The sequence below is a fragment of the Anomaloglossus baeobatrachus genome, chromosome 1 (genome assembly GCF_048569485.1).
Source record: "Anomaloglossus baeobatrachus isolate aAnoBae1 chromosome 1, aAnoBae1.hap1, whole genome shotgun sequence".
In the NCBI taxonomy this organism is placed as follows: Eukaryota; Metazoa; Chordata; class Amphibia; order Anura; family Aromobatidae; genus Anomaloglossus; species Anomaloglossus baeobatrachus.
The window spans coordinates 963,884,838-963,901,559 of record NC_134353.1 but is presented as its reverse complement, the minus strand read 5'-3'; the positions used below and the strand labels follow the sequence as shown (position 1 = coordinate 963,901,559).

Below are 16,722 nucleotides of genomic sequence, written 5' to 3'. Positions count from 1 at the left end.
GGCGCATGTACCTCAGAGCGGAGCCGGTGTGCCCAGGATCAGTCACAGAAATACACCGGTTTACAGACTCACTGTATACAGTTTACTGTGAAACTGGGGTCACCCGGAGCCAAACAAATAAGCCCTGACCCCAGCCTCGAGCGTCCAGACCCCAGCCTCGAGCGTCCAGACCCCAGCCCCAAGCGTCCAGACCCCAGCCCCGAGCGTCCAGACCCCAGCCCCGACACCACGTCCAGACCCCAGCCCCGAGCGTCCAGACCCCAGCCCCGACACCACGTCCAGACCCCAGCCCCGAGCGTCCAGACCCCAGCCCCGACACCACGTCCAGACCCCAGCCCCGAGCGTCCAGACCCCAGCCCCGACACCACGTCCAGACCCCAGCCCCGACACCACGTCCAGACCCCAGCCCCGACACCACGTCCAGACCCCAGCCCCGACACCACGTCCAGACCCCAGCCCCGAGCGTCCAGACCCCAGCCCCGAGCCTCCAGACCCCAGCCCCAACACCACGTCCAGACCCCAGCCCCGACACCACGTCCAGACCCCAGCCCCGACACCACGTCCAGACCCCAGCCCCGACACCACGTCCAGACCCCAGCCCCGAGCGTCCAGACCCCAGCCCCGAGCCTCCAGACCCCAGCCCCAACACCACGTCCAGACCCCAGCCCCAACACCACGTCCAGCCCCGACACCACGTTCAGACCCCAGCCCCGAGCGTCCAGACCCCAGCCCCGACACCACGTCCAGACCCCAGCCCCAAGCGTCCAGACCCCAGCCCCGAGCGTCCAGACCCCAGCCCCGAGATTCCAGAGTTCAGACCCCAGCCCCGAGCGTCCAGACCCCAGCCCCGACACCACGTCCAGACCCCAGCCCCGAGCGTCCAGACCCCAGCCCCGAGATTCCAGAGGTCAGACCCCAGCCCCGAGCGTCCAGACCCCAGCCCCGAGCGTCCAGACCCCAGCCTCGAGCGTCCAGACCCCAGCCCCGAGCGTCCAGACCCCAGCCCCGACACCACGTCCAGACCCCAGCCCCGAGCGTCCAGACCCCAGCCTCGAGCGTCCAGACCCCAGCCCCGAGCGTCCAGACCCCAGCCCCGAGCGTCCAGACCCCAGCATCGAGCGTCCAGACCCCAGCCCCGAGCGTCCAGACCCCAGCCCCGAGCGTCCAGACCCCAGCCCCGAGCGTCCAGACCCCAGCCCCGACACCACGTCCAGACCCCAGCCCCGAGCGTCCAGACCCCAGCCCCGAGATTCCAGAGTTCAGACCCCAGCCCCGAGCGTCCAGACCCCAGCCCCGACACCACGTCCAGACCCCAGCCCCGAGCGTCCAGACCCGAGATTCCAGAGTTCAGACCCCAGCCCCGAGCGTCCAGACCCCAGCCCCGACACCACGTCCAGACCCCAGCCCCGAGCGTCCAGACCCGAGATTCCAGAGTTCAGACCCCAGCCCCGAACGTCCAGACCCCAGCCCCGAGCGTCCAGACCCCAGCCCCATGATTCCAGACCCCAGCCTCGAGCGTCCAGACCCCAGCCCCGAGCGTCCAGACCCCAGCCCCGAGCGTCCAGACCCCAACCCCGAGCGTCCAGACGCCAGCCCTGACACCACGTCCAGACCCCAGCCCCGACACCACGTCCAGACCCCAGCCCCGAGCGTCCAGACCCCAGCCTCGAGCGTCCAGACCCCAGCCCCGAGCATCCAGACCCCAGCCCCGACACCACGTCCAGACCCCAGCCCTGAGCGTCCAGACACCAGCCCCGAGCGTCCAGCCCCCAGCCTCGAGCGTCCAGACCCCAGCCCCGAGCGTCCAGACCCCAGCCCCGACACCACGTCCAGACCCCAGCCTCGAGCGTCCAGACCCCAGCCCCGAGCGTCCAGACCCCAGCCCCGACACCACGTCCAGACCCCAGCCCCGACACCACGTCTAGACCCCAGCCTCGAGCGTCCAGACCCCAGCCCCGAGCGTCCAGACCCCAGCCCCGACACCACGTCCAGACCCCAGCCCCGAGCGTCCAGACCCCAGCCTCGAGCGTCCAGACCCCAGCCCCGAGCCTCCAGACCCCAGCCCCGAGCGTCCAGACCCCAGCCCCGACACCACGTCCAGACCCCAGCCCCGAGGGTCCAGACCCCAGCCCCGAGCGTCCAGACCCCAGCCCCGAGCGTCCAGACCCCAGCCCCGAGCGTCCAGACCCCAGCCCCGAGATTCCAGAGTTCAGACCCCAGCCCCGAGCGTCCAGACCCCAGCCCCGAGCGTCCAGACCCCAGCCCCGAGCGTCCAGACCCCAGCCCCAAGCGTCCAGACCCCAGCCCCGAGATTCCAGACCCCAGCCTCGAGCGTCCAGACCCCAGCCCCGAGCGTCCAAACCCCAGCCCCGAGCGTCCAGACCCCAGCCCCGACACCACGTCCAGACCCCAGCCCCGACACCACGTCCAGACCCCAGCCCCGAGCGTCCAGACCCCAGCCTCGAGCGTCCAGACCCCAGCCCCGAGCATCCAGACCCCAGCCTTGACACCACGTCCAGACCCCAGCCCCGAGCGTCCAGACCCCAGCCCCGAGCGTCCAGACCCCAGCCCCGAGCGTCCAGACCCCAGCCCCGAGCGTCCAGAACCCAGCCCCGAGATTCCAGACGCCAGCCCCGAGATTCCAGAGTTCAGACCCCAGCCCCGAGCGTCCAGACCCCAGCCCCGAGCGTCCAGACCCCAGCCCCGACACCACGTCCAGACCCCAGCCCCGACACCACGTCCAGACCCCAGCCCCGAGCGTCCAGACCCCAGCCCCGAGCGTCCAGACCCCAGCCCCGACACAACGTCCAGACCCCAGCCCCGACACCACGTCCAGACCCCAGCCCCGACACCACGTCCAGACCCCAGCCCCGACACCACGTCCAGACCCCAGCCCCGACACCACGTCCAGACCCCAGCCCCGAGCGTCCAGACCCCAGCCCCGAGCGTCCAGACCCCAGTGCCTGCAGCAGGGCCGTTTATCAGGGTGTATACACCTCGCTAGTATATATAGACCCTCAGCAATGTCCAGTCTTCATACCTGACCCCTGAAGAGAGCGGCTTTTATCGGGGACGTATTTGTAGGTTACTCACTTCCCGGACTGCATCCTTTGCTCTAGAGCTCGCTGGAGACCCCACTAATTAACGCCTTGTAACGAGGGTCCCAAGATGGAGACACACCAGCGAGAAGTGTAAAAACAAGACCAAAAATGAAGAATAACCGGAACAATGAAACGTGACGTCATGAAAGACGAGAGACCGATCCGTAATGAGATCCGGAAATCGATGATCATTTCTCCCTTTCCCCCCGATATTTGGTCCCATCGCGGCGTGTGAAGAGTTAATCTGCGAGAAAATAATCAAAGCGCCATCAATGACAACATGAAAAGGCGTCTGACAACCTCCATTATCACAGGATCATCCGTCCCCATCAGAAGGGCGCGTTGTGTGCGCTCCCGGGAAGGATCGGGTCACACGGTCGCCGCTCACCGCCAAGTGCACAATGTGAATACAAATAGGACGAGGGGGACGCAGCTGATGAAAAAGGGGTCCCAGCACCCCCCTCCCCGCCTGCATTATGCCAGGGCCGGCTAATCCCTTCCTAGACACAGCCCTTTCATGTGGCCGCTTTCAAGTTCACGGCCCTTTCAGCCGGGACGAGAGCGGCGCAACAATACAGAGGCATTCCTCCAACTGGGAACTGCCAAGCCTCACCACGTCAAAGCGGGATGGATGTCAGCTCCGGAGCACTGAATGCAGCTTGTATCACTGGAGGGTGGGGGAGACAGGACACTCTTCTCGACATCACTTTGCACATTTTCTCAAAATTTTGCTTCCAGTGAAGTCACGACATAAACACGAAACAAAAAGGTGAAAAATGGCAGAAGCGCTATAAAAATGGCGCCGATCACTGGCGAAGACTTTACGCTACTTTTAGACAAATTTTACGTGAAACACCCTAATCTTACATTGGCTCCATTTTATTGCTGTGGAGGAAAAGGGGACTAATTATAAGTCAACAACAAAAAATGATATATAAAAAAGAGCAGAGACGACCAATCACTGATATAAAAGGATAAAAGGACGGCGCGGATCACAGACGGATACAAAACAGCGGTGATATTTATAGAAGGACGCAGCATTAATGCACGACCGCCGGGCAAACGCTTCACACTCACAAGACAAGAAAAGTCAATAAGCATCAACATCAGCGGAGAAAAGACATCTCCAAAGAAAACAAACACCGAGCAGCGAGAAGGAGTAATCTGAGATATCCCGCACCCAGTCTGTCAGGAAGGAGCAAATCTGAGATATCCCGTACCCAGTCTATCAGGAAGGAGCAAATCTGAGATATCCCGCACCCAGTCTGTCAGGAAGGAGAAACCTGAGATATCCCACACCCAGTCTGTCAGGAAGGAGCAAATCTGAGATATCCCACACCCAGTCTGTCAGGAAGGAGCAAATCTGAGATATCCTGCACCCGATCTCCCAGGAAGGAGAAACCTGAGATATCCCGCACCCAGTCTGTCAGGAAGGAGCAAATCTGAAATATCCTGCACCCAGTCTGTCAGGAAGGAGCAAATCTGAGATATCCCACACCCAGTCTGTCAGGAAGGAGCAAATCTGAGATATCCTGCACCCGATCTCCCAGGAAGGAGCAAATCTGAGATAACACGCACCCAGTCTGTCAGGAAGGAGCAAATCTGAGATATCCTGCACCCAGTCTGTCAGGAAGGAGCAAATCTGAGATATCCCACACCCAGTCTGTCAGGAAGGAGCAAATCTGAGATATCCCGCACCCAGTCTGTCAGGAAGGAGAAACCTGAGATATCCCGCACCCAGTCTGTCAGGAAGGAGAAAATCTGAGATATCCTGCACCCAGTCTGTCAGGAAGGAGAAACCTGAGATATCCCGCACCCAGTCTGTCAGGAAGGAGGAAACCTGAGATATCCCGCACCCAGTCTGTCAGGAAGGAGGAAACCTGAGATATCCCGCACCCAGTCTGTCAGGAAGGAGGAACCTGAGATATCCTGCACCCAGTCTGTCAGGAAGGAGAAACCTGAGAAATCCCGCACCCAGTCTGTCAGGAAGGAGGAAACCTGAGATATCTTACACCCAGTCTGTCAGGAAGGAGCAAATCTGAGATATCCCGCACCCAGTCTGTCAGGAAGGAGCAAATCTGAGATATCCCGCACCCAGTCTGTGAGGAAGGAGCAAATCTGAGATATCCTGCGCCCAGTCTGTCAGGAAGGAGCAAATCTAAGATATCCTGCACCCGATCTCCCAGGAAGAAGCAAATCTGAGATATCCTGCACCAGATCTGTCAGGAAGGAGCAAATCTGAGATATCCCGCACCCAGTTTGTCAGGAAGGAGCAAATCTGAGATATCCCACACCCGATCTATCAGGAAGGAGCAAATCTGAGATATCCTGCACCCAGTCTGTCAGGAAAGAGCAAATCTGAGATATCCTGCACCCGATCTGTCAGGAAGGAGCAAATCTGAGATATCCCGCACCCAGTCTGTCAGGAAGGAGCAAATCTGAGATATCCGGCACCCAACTTGTCAGGAAAGAGCAAATCTGAGATATCCTGCACCCAGTCTGTCAGGAAAGAGCAAATCTGAGATATCCTGCACCCGATCTGTCAGGAAGGAGCAAATCTGAGATATCCCGCACCCAGTCTGTCAGGAAGGAGCAAATCTGAGATATCCGGCACCCAACTTGTCAGGAAAGAGCAAATCTGAGATATCCCGCACCCGATCTGTGAGGAAGGAGGAAACCTGAGATATCCTGCACCCAATCTGTCAGGAAGGAGGAAACCTCAGATATCCTGCACCCAGTCTGTCAGGAAGGAGCAAATCTGAGATATCCTGCACCCAGTCTGTCAGGAAAGAGCAAATCTGAGATATCCCGCACCCAGTCTGTCAGGAAGGAGGAAACCTCAGATATCCTGCACCCAATCTGTCAGGAAGGAGGAAACCTCAGATATCCTGCACCCAATCTGTCAGGAAGGAGCAGGAATGTAATGTTATATTGATATTACACAGTGTCGCCCCCTACTGAAAACACGGAGTGACATGTGAAGAAAGGAAAAAAGAAATAAGTGTACAACCTTACACTATAAAACAGAAACTGTAACTGCTGTAATACCGCCCCTATGCATAGGAATACAACTAAACTCCAGAGACAAGTCTTACAACCTTACACTATAAAACAGGTTATAACTGCTGTAATACTGCCCCTATTTACAAGGACATAACTACTATAATACTGCCCCTATGTACAAGAACATAACTACTATAATACTGCCCCTATTTACAAGGACATAACTACTATAATACTGCCCCTATGTACAAGAATATAACTACTATAATACTGCCCTTTATGTACAAGAATATAACTACTATAATACTGCTCCCTATGTACAAGAATATAACTACTATAATACTGCCCCTATATACAAGAATATAACTACTATAATACTGCCCCCTATGTACAAGAATATAACTACTATAATACTGCCCCTATATACAAGAATATAACTACTATAATACTGCCCCCTATATACAAGAATATAACTACTATAATACTGCCCCTATATACAAGAATATAACTACTATAATACTGCCCCTATGTACAAGACTATAACTACTATAATACTGTCCCATGTACAAGAATATAACTACTATAATACTGCCCTTATATATAAGAATATAACTACTATAATACTGCCCCTATGTACAAGACTATAACTACTATAATACTGTCCCATGTACAAGAATATAACTACTATAATACTGCCCCTATGTACAAGAATATAACTACTATAATACTGCCCCTATGTACAAGAATATAACTACTATAATACTGCCCCCTATGTACAAGACTATAACTACTATAATACTGCCCCCTATGTACAAGAATATAACTACTATAATACTGCCCCCTATGTACAAGAATATAACTACTATAATACTGCCCCTATGTATAAGAACATAACTACTATAATACTGCCCCCTATGTACAAGAGTATAACTACTATAATACTGCTCCCTATGTACAAGAATATAACTACTATAATACTGCCCTTATATATAAGAATATAACTACTATAATACTGCCCCTATGTACAAGACTATAACTACTATAATACTGTCCCATGTACAAGAATATAACTACTATAATACTGCCCCTATGTACAAGAATATAACTACTATAATACTGCCCTTATATATAAGAATATAACTACTATAATACTGCCCCTATGTACAAGAATATAACTGCTATAATACTGCCCCCTATATACAAGAATATAACTACTATAATACTGCCCTTATATATAAGAATATAACTGCTATAATACTGCCCCCTATGTACAAGAATATAACTACTATAATACTGCCCCTATGTATAAGAACATAACTACTATAATACTGCCCCCTATGTACAAGAATATAACTGCTATAATACTGCCCCCTATATACAAGAATATAACTACTATAATACTGCCCTTATATATAAGAATATAACTGCTATAATACTGCCCCCTATGTACAAGAATATAACTACTATAATACTGCCCCTATGTATAAGAACATAACTACTATAATACTGCCCCCTATGTACAAGAATATAACTACTATAATACTGCTCCCTATGTACAAGAATATAACTACTATAATACTGCCCTTATATATAAGAATATAACTACTATAATACTGCCCCTATGTACAAGAACATAACTACTATAATACTGCCCCTATGTACAAGAATATAACTACTATAATACTGCCCCTATGTACAAGAAGATAACTACTATAATACTGCCCCCTATGTACAAGAATATAACTACTATAATACTGCCCCCTATGTACAAGAATATAACTACTATAATACTGCCCCTATGTATAAGAACATAACTACTATAATACTGCCCCCTATGTACAAGAATATAACTACTATAATACTGCTCCCTATGTACAAGAATATAACTACTATAATACAGCCCTTATATATAAGAATATAACTACTATAATACTGCCCCTATGTACAAGACTATAACTACTATAATACTGTCCCATGTACAAGAATATAACTACTATAATACTGCCCCTATGTACAAGAATATAACTACTATAATACTGCCCTTATATATAAGAATATAACTACTATAATACTGCCCCTATGTACAAGAATATAACTGCTATAATACTGCCCCCTATATACAAGAATATAACTACTATAATACTGCCCTTATATATAAGAATATAACTGCTATAATACTGCCCCCTATGTACAAGAATATAACTACTATAATACTGCCCCTATGTATAAGAACATAACTACTATAATACTGCCCCCTATGTACAAGAATATAACTACTATAATACTGCTCCCTATGTACAAGAATATAACTACTATAATACTGCCCTTATATATAAGAATATAACTACTATAATACTGCCCCTATGTACAAGACTATAACTACTATAATACTGTCCCATGTACAAGAATATAACTACTATAATACTGCCCCTATGTACAAGAATATAACTACTATAATACTGCCCCTATGTACAAGAACATAACTACTATAATACCGCCCCCTATGTACAAGAATATAACTACTATAATACTGCCCTTATATATAAGAATATAACTACTATAATACTGCCCTTATATATAAGAATATAACTACTATAATACTGACCCTATGTACAAGAATATAACTGCTATAATACTGCTCCTATGTACAAGAATATAACTACTATAATACTGCCCCCTATGTACAAGAATATAACTACTATAATACTGCCCCCTATGTACAAGAATATAACTACTATAATACTGCCCTTATATACAAGAATATAACTGCTATAATACTGCCCTTATATACAAGAATATAACTACTATAATACTGCCCTTATATACAAGAATATAACTACTATAATACTGCCCCTATGTACAAGAATATAACTACTATAATACTTCCCCCTATGTACAAGAATATAACTACTATAATACTGCCCCCTATGTACAAGAATATAACTACTATAATACTTCCCCCTATGTACAAGAATATAACTACTATAATACTGCCCCCTATGTACAAGAATATAACTACTATAATACTGCCCTTATATATAAGAATATAACTACTATAATACTGCCCTTATATACAAGAATATAACTACTATAATACTGCCCCTATGTACAAGAATATAACTACTATAATACTGTCCTTATATATAAGAATATAACTACTGTAATACTGCCTCTATATACAAGAATATAACTACTATAATACTGCCCCTATGTACAAGAATATAACTACTATAATACTGCCCCCTATGTACAAGAATATAACTACTATAATACTGCCCCCTATGTACAAGAATATAACTACTATAATACTGTCCTTATATATAAGAATATAACTACTATAATACTGTCCCATGTATGAGAATATAACTACTATAATACTGCCCCTATATACAAGAATATAACTACTATAATACTGCCCCCTATGTACAAGAATATAACTACTATAATACTGCCCCCTATGTACAAGAATATAACTACTATAATACTGCCCCCTATATACAAGAATATAACTACTATAATACTTCCCCTATGTACAAGAATATAACTACTATAATACTGTCCTTATATATAAGAATATAACTACTATAATACTGTCCCATGTATGAGAATATAACTACTATAATACTGCCCCTATATACAAGAATATAACTACTATAATACTGCCCCCTATGTACAAGAATATAACTACTATAATACTGCCCCCTATGTACAAGAATATAACTACTATAATACTGCCCCTATATACAAGAATATAACTACTATAATACTGCCCTTATATATAAGAAAATAACTGCTATAATACTGTTCCATGTACAAGAATATAACTACCCCATGTATGAGAATAAAGCTATTATACAGTGGCATGCAAAAGTTTGAGCACCCCTGGTCAAGTTTACTGATATTCTGAACAATTAAGCAAGGTGAAGATGAAATTATCTGTAAAAGCCATACAGTTAAGGATAACTCATATTCTCTGCATTTTAGACAAAAAATATATATATTTTTTTTACATTTTTATATTCACAACAAAAAATAAAGTTTGCCAATGCAAACTATTGGGGACCCTGCATGGTTAGGACCTGCAGCGCCCCCTTTGGAAAGTATCAAAGCTTGTAAATGTTTTTTGTAGCAGCCAAGAGTCTTTCAATTCTTGTTTGCGCTTTCTTCCTTGGAGACGTCTTCTTGTTCTGTGAGATTCCTTGCTCGTCTTGCATGCACTGCTCTTTTGCGGTCTAGCCACAGATTTTCAATGATGTTCAGATCAGGGGACTGTGAGGGTCATTGTAAAACCTTCAGCTTGTAGCTTTTGACATAGGCTAATGTGGATGTTGAATTGTGTTTCGGATCCTTATCCATTTGTAGAAGTCGTCCTCTTTTCAACTTCAGCTTTTTTACAGATGGTGTTATGTTTGCTTAGTTGAATCCATTCTTCCCTCTACCTGTGAAATGTTCCCAGTGCCATTGGATAGAACACAACCCAAAGCATGATAGATCCACCCCCATGCTTAATGGTTGGCGAGATGTTCTTGTAATGACATTCTGTCTCCTTTTTTTCCCAAACATTTGGTTTGATCATTGTGGCCAAGGAGTTCTATTTTAACCTCATCCGTTAACACGACTTGTTTCCAAAATACATCAGTCTTGTTTAGATGTTGTTTTGCAGACTTCTGATGCTACATTTTATGGTGAGGAGGCAGCAGAAGATTCTTCTGGTGATTCTTCCATGAAGGCCATATTTGTGCAGGTGTCTCTGAACAGTAGAACAATGTACCACAACTCCAGAGTCGGCTAAATCTTCCTGAAGGTCTTTTGCAGTCATGCAGGGGCTCTGATTTGCCTCTAGCAATCCTACCAGCAGCTCTCACAGAAATTGTGCTTGATTTTCCAGACCTTATCCTGACCTCCACTGTTTCTGTAAGTGCCAGGGCAACTTGAAAACGCTTTGCTATGTTCTTCTAGCTTTCTTCTGCTTTGTGGGCCTTCACCATTTTGATTTTCAGAGTGCTAGGCAGCTGCTTTGAAAGACCCATGGCTGTTTTATTTGCACAAAGTTAGAGGAAGCTGGGTTTTTATAAAGCTGTGAAATTTGCATCACCCGGCCTTTCCTAACTATGATCATGAACAAGCCACAAACCTAACAAGCGAATTAAGGTCTGAAGAGATAGTCAAAGTTATCTGAGCACACAAATCTACAAGGGTGTGCAAACTTTTGTATTGGCCCATTTTCATTTTTGTAGTTTTTAAAATGTTAAAGATGAAAATATTTTTTTTGTTTTTACCTAAAATATAAAGGAAATGTCTCATCTTTAACTGTCTGCCTTTTAGAGATCATTTCATTTTCAACTTGATTAACTGTTCACAATAACAGTAATTTTGACCAGGGGTGCGCAAACTTCTGCACAGCACTGTGTACACCTCCAGAGCTGCGGTCACTATTCTGCTATTACATCATGTCTTATCCTCCAGTCACCTCCAGAGCTGCGGACACTATTCTGCTGTTACATCATGTCTTATCCTCCAGTCACCTCCAGAGCTGCGGTCACTATTCTGCTGTTACATCATGTCTTATCCTCCAATCACCTCCAGAGCTGCGGTCACTATTCTGCTGTTACATCATGTCTTATCCTCCAGTCACCTCCAGAGCTGCGGACACTATTCTGCTGTTACATCATGTCTTATCCTCCAGTCACCTCCAGAGCTGCGGTCACTATTCTGCTGTTACATCATGTCTTATCCTCCAGTCACCTCCAGAGCTGCGGACACTATTCTGCTGTTACATCATGTCTTATCCTCCAGTCACCTCCACAGCTGCGGACACTATTCTGCTGTTACATCATGTCTTATCCTCCAGTCACCTCCAGAGCTGCGGTCACTATTCTGCTGTTACATCATGTCTTATCCTCCAGAGCTGCGGTCACTATTCTGCTGTTACATCATGTCTTATCCTCCAGAGCTGCGGTCACTATTCTGCTGTTACATTAGGTGTAGCACATGGAGGTATATATAATGTATTATACCCCGGTCTCCTCTGTACTGTGACACTACTTATGAAGGTGATATATAATGTATTATATAATACAGGTGTGACCTATGTACTGCGCCATGGATTATGCAGGCGATATATGGATGTTTATGGCAGCACTTACCGTCAGTGTGTCTCTGAGCGCAGACCATCACGCAGGCAGCGAGCAGCAGGCAGCAGGCTGAGGTCAGCGGATTTGCCATCTGTTTGGGGGACACAACGCGCAGGGTTAGGTGGGGCGTAGGGTGCTGGGACCACGTTACTGTCAACCGATGGGGAGGGGGACAAATAACAGCAAGGCATGTCTACGAAGAGGCATCTCCAGCTGCAGGCTGCACCCCCCATAATACCGCACCCTGAGAAGTGTATGGCGGCACACTGTACATCCACACGTCTCCAGTATATCACTAATACCGCACCCTGAGAAGTGTATGGCGGCACACTGTACATCCACACGTCTCCAGTATATCACTAATACCACACCCTGAGAAGTGTATGGCGGCACACTGTACATCCACACGTCTCCAGTATATCACTAATACCGCACCCTGAGAAGTGTATGGCGGCACACTGTACATCCACACGTCTCCAGTATATCACTAATACCGCACCCTGAGAAGTGTATGGCGGCACACTGTACATCCACACGTCTCCAGTATATCACTAATACCGCACCCTGAGAAGTGTATGGCGGCACACTGTACATCCACACGTCTCCAGTATATCACTAATACCGCCCCCTGAGAAGTGTATGGCGGCACACTGTACATCCACACGTCTCCAGTATATCACTAATACCGCACCCTGAGAAGTGTATGGCGGCACACTGTACATCCACACGTCTCCAGTATATCACTAATACCGCACCCTGAGAAGTGTATGGCGGCACACTGTACATCCACACGTCTCCAGTATATCACTAATACCGCACCCTGAGAAGTGTATGGCGGCACACTGTACATCCACACGTCTCCAGTATATCACTAATACCACACCCTGAGAAGTGTATGGCGGCACACTGTACATCCACACGTCTCCAGTATATCACTAATACCACACCCTGAGAAGTGTATGGCGGCACACTGTACATCCACACGTCTCCAGTATATCACTAATACCGCACCCTGAGAAGTGTATGGCGGCACACTGTACATCCACACGTCTCCAGTATATCACTAATACCACACCCTGAGAAGTGTATGGCAGCACACTGTACATCCACACGTCTCCAGTATATCACTAATACCACACCCTGAGAAGTGTATGGCGGCACACTGTACATCCACACGTCTCCAGTATATCACTAATACCGCACCCTGAGAAGTGTATGGCGGCACACTGTACATCCACACGTCTCCAGTATATCACTAATACCACACCCTGAGAAGTGTATGGCGGCACACTGTACATCCACACGTCTCCAGTATATCACTAATACCGCACCCTGAGAAGTGTATGGCGGCACACTGTACATCCACACATCTCCAGTATATCACTAATACCGCCCCCTGAGAAGTGTATGGCGGCACACTGTACATCCACACGTCTCCAGTATATCACTAATACCGCACCCTGAGAAGTGTATGGCGGCACACTGTACATCCACACGTCTCCAGTATATCACTAATACCGCACCCTGAGAAGTGTATGGCGGCACACTGTACATCCACACGTCTCCAGTATATCACTAATACCGCACCCTGAGAAGTGTATGGCGGCACACTGTACATCCACACATCTCCAGTATATCACTAATACCACACCCTGAGAAGTGTATGGCGGCACACTGTACATCCACACGTCTCCAGTATATCACTAATACCGCACCCTGAGAAGTGTATGGCGGCACACTGTACATCCACACGTCTCCAGTATATCACTAATACCACACCCTGAGAAGTGTATGGCGGCACACTGTACATCCACACGTCTCCAGTATATCACTAATACCACACCCTGAGAAGTGTATGGCGGCACACTGTACATCCACACGTCTCCAGTATATCACTAATACCGCACCCTGAGAAGTGTATGGCGGCACACTGTACATCCACACGTCTCCAGTATATCACTAATACCACACCCTGAGAAGTGTATGGCAGCACACTGTACATCCACACGTCTCCAGTATATCACTAATACCACACCCTGAGAAGTGTATGGCGGCACACTGTACATCCACACGTCTCCAGTATATCACTAATACCGCACCCTGAGAAGTGTATGGCGGCACACTGTACATCCACACGTCTCCAGTATATCACTAATACCACACCCTGAGAAGTGTATGGCGGCACACTGTACATCCACACGTCTCCAGTATATCACTAATACCGCACCCTGAGAAGTGTATGGCGGCACACTGTACATCCACACGTCTCCAGTATATCACTAATACCACACCCTGAGAAGTGTATGGCGGCACACTGTACATCCACACATCTCCAGTATATCACTAATACTGCACCCTGAGAAGTGTATGGCGGCACACTGTACATCCACACGTCTCCAGTATATCACTAATACCGCACCCTGAGAAGTGTATGGCGGCACACTGTACATCCACACGTCTCCAGTATATCACTAATACCGCACCCTGAGAAGTGTATGGCGGCACACTGTACATCCACACGTCTCCAGTATATCACTAATACCGCACCCTGAGAAGTGTATGGCGGCACACTGTACATCCACACGTCTCCAGTATATCACTAATACCGCACCCTGAGAAGTGTATGGCGGCACACTGTACATCCACACGTCTCCAGTATATCACTAATACCACACCCTGAGAAGTGTATGGCGGCACACTGTACATCCACACGTCTCCAGTATATCACTAATACCGCACCCTGAGAAGTGTATGGCGGCACACTGTACATCCACACGTCTCCAGTATATCACTAATACTGCACCCTGAGAAGTGTATGGCAGCACACTGTACATCCACACGTCTCCAGTATATCACTAATACCGCACCCTGAGAAGTGTATGGCGGCACACTGTACATCCACACGTCTCCAGTATATCACTAATACCACACCCTGAGAAGTGTATGGCGGCACACTGTACATCCACACGTCTCCAGTATATCACTAATACCGCACCCTGAGAAGTGTATGGCGGCACACTGTACATCCACACATCTCCAGTATATCACTAATACCGCACCCTGAGAAGTGTATGGCGGCACACTGTACATCCACACGTCTCCAGTATATCACTAATACCGCACCCTGAGAAGTGTATGGCGGCACACTGTACATCCACACGTCTCCAGTATATCACTAATACCGCACCCTGAGAAGTGTATGGCGGCACACTGTACATCCACACGTCTCCAGTATATCACTAATACCGCACCCTGAGAAGTGTATGGCGGCACACTGTACATCCACACGTCTCCAGTATATCACTAATACCACACCCTGAGAAGTGTATGGCGGCACACTGTACATCCACACGTCTCCAGTATATCACTAATACCGCACCCTGAGAAGTGTATGGCGGCACACTGTACATCCACACGTCTCCAGTATATCACTAATACCGCACCCTGAGAAGTGTATGGCGGCACACTGTACATCCACACGTCTCCAGTATATCACTAATACCGCACCCTGAGAAGTGTATGGCGGCACACTGTACATCCACACGTCTCCAGTATATCACTAATACCGCACCCTGAGAAGTGTATGGCGGCACACTGTACATCCACACGTCTCCAGTATATCACTAATACCGCACCCTGAGAAGTGTATGGTGGCACACTGTACATCCACACGTCTCCAGTATATCACTAATACCGCACCCTGAGAAGTGTATGGCGGCACACTGTACATCCACACGTCTCCAGTATATCACTAATACCGCACCCTGAGAAGTGTATGGCAGCACACTGTACATCCACACGTCTCCAGTATATCACTAATACCGCACCCTGAGAAGTGTATGGCGGCACACTGTACATCCACACGTCTCCAGTATATCACTAATACCGCACCCTGAGAAGTGTATGGCGGCACACTGTACATCCACACGTCTCCAGTATATCACTAATACCGCACCCTGAGAAGTGTATGGCGGCACACTGTACATCCACACGTCTCCAGTATATCACTAATACCGCACCCTGAGAAGTGTATGGCAGCACACTGTACATCCACACGTCTCCAGTATATCACTAATACCGCACCCTGAGAAGTGTATGGCGGCACACTGTACATCCACACGTCTCCAGTATATCACTAATACCGCCCCCTGAGAAGTGTATGGCGGCACACTGTACATCCACACGTCTCCAGTATATCACTAATACCGCACCCTGAGAAGTGTATGGCGGCACACTGTACATCCACACGTCTCCAGTATATCACTAATACCGCACCCTGAGAAGTGTATGGCGGCACACTGTACATCCACACGTCTCCAGTATATCACTAATACCGCACCCTGAGAAGTGTATGGCGGCACACTGTACATCCACACGTCTCCAGTATATCACTAATACCACACCCTGAGAAGTGTATGGCGGCACACTGTACATCCACACGTCTCCAGTATATCACTAATACCACACCCTGAGAAGTGTATGGC

At 48.0% G+C, this 16,722-nt stretch overlaps 1 protein-coding gene across 4 annotated transcripts in view; it reads right to left on the bottom strand.

Annotated features, from left to right (window-relative positions):
- The window catches only part of CNTFR (ciliary neurotrophic factor receptor), a 624,317-nt gene that overhangs the window by 269,182 nt on the left and 338,413 nt on the right, over nucleotides 1-16,722 (bottom strand). For all 4 annotated transcript variants that reach the window (XM_075330032.1, XM_075330023.1, XM_075330008.1 and 1 more), the window contains one exon: nucleotides 12,251-12,329. In XM_075330032.1, the coding sequence (XP_075186147.1) occupies nucleotides 12,251-12,329 (79 nt within the window). The remainder of the gene's footprint in view (nucleotides 1-12,250; nucleotides 12,330-16,722) is intronic.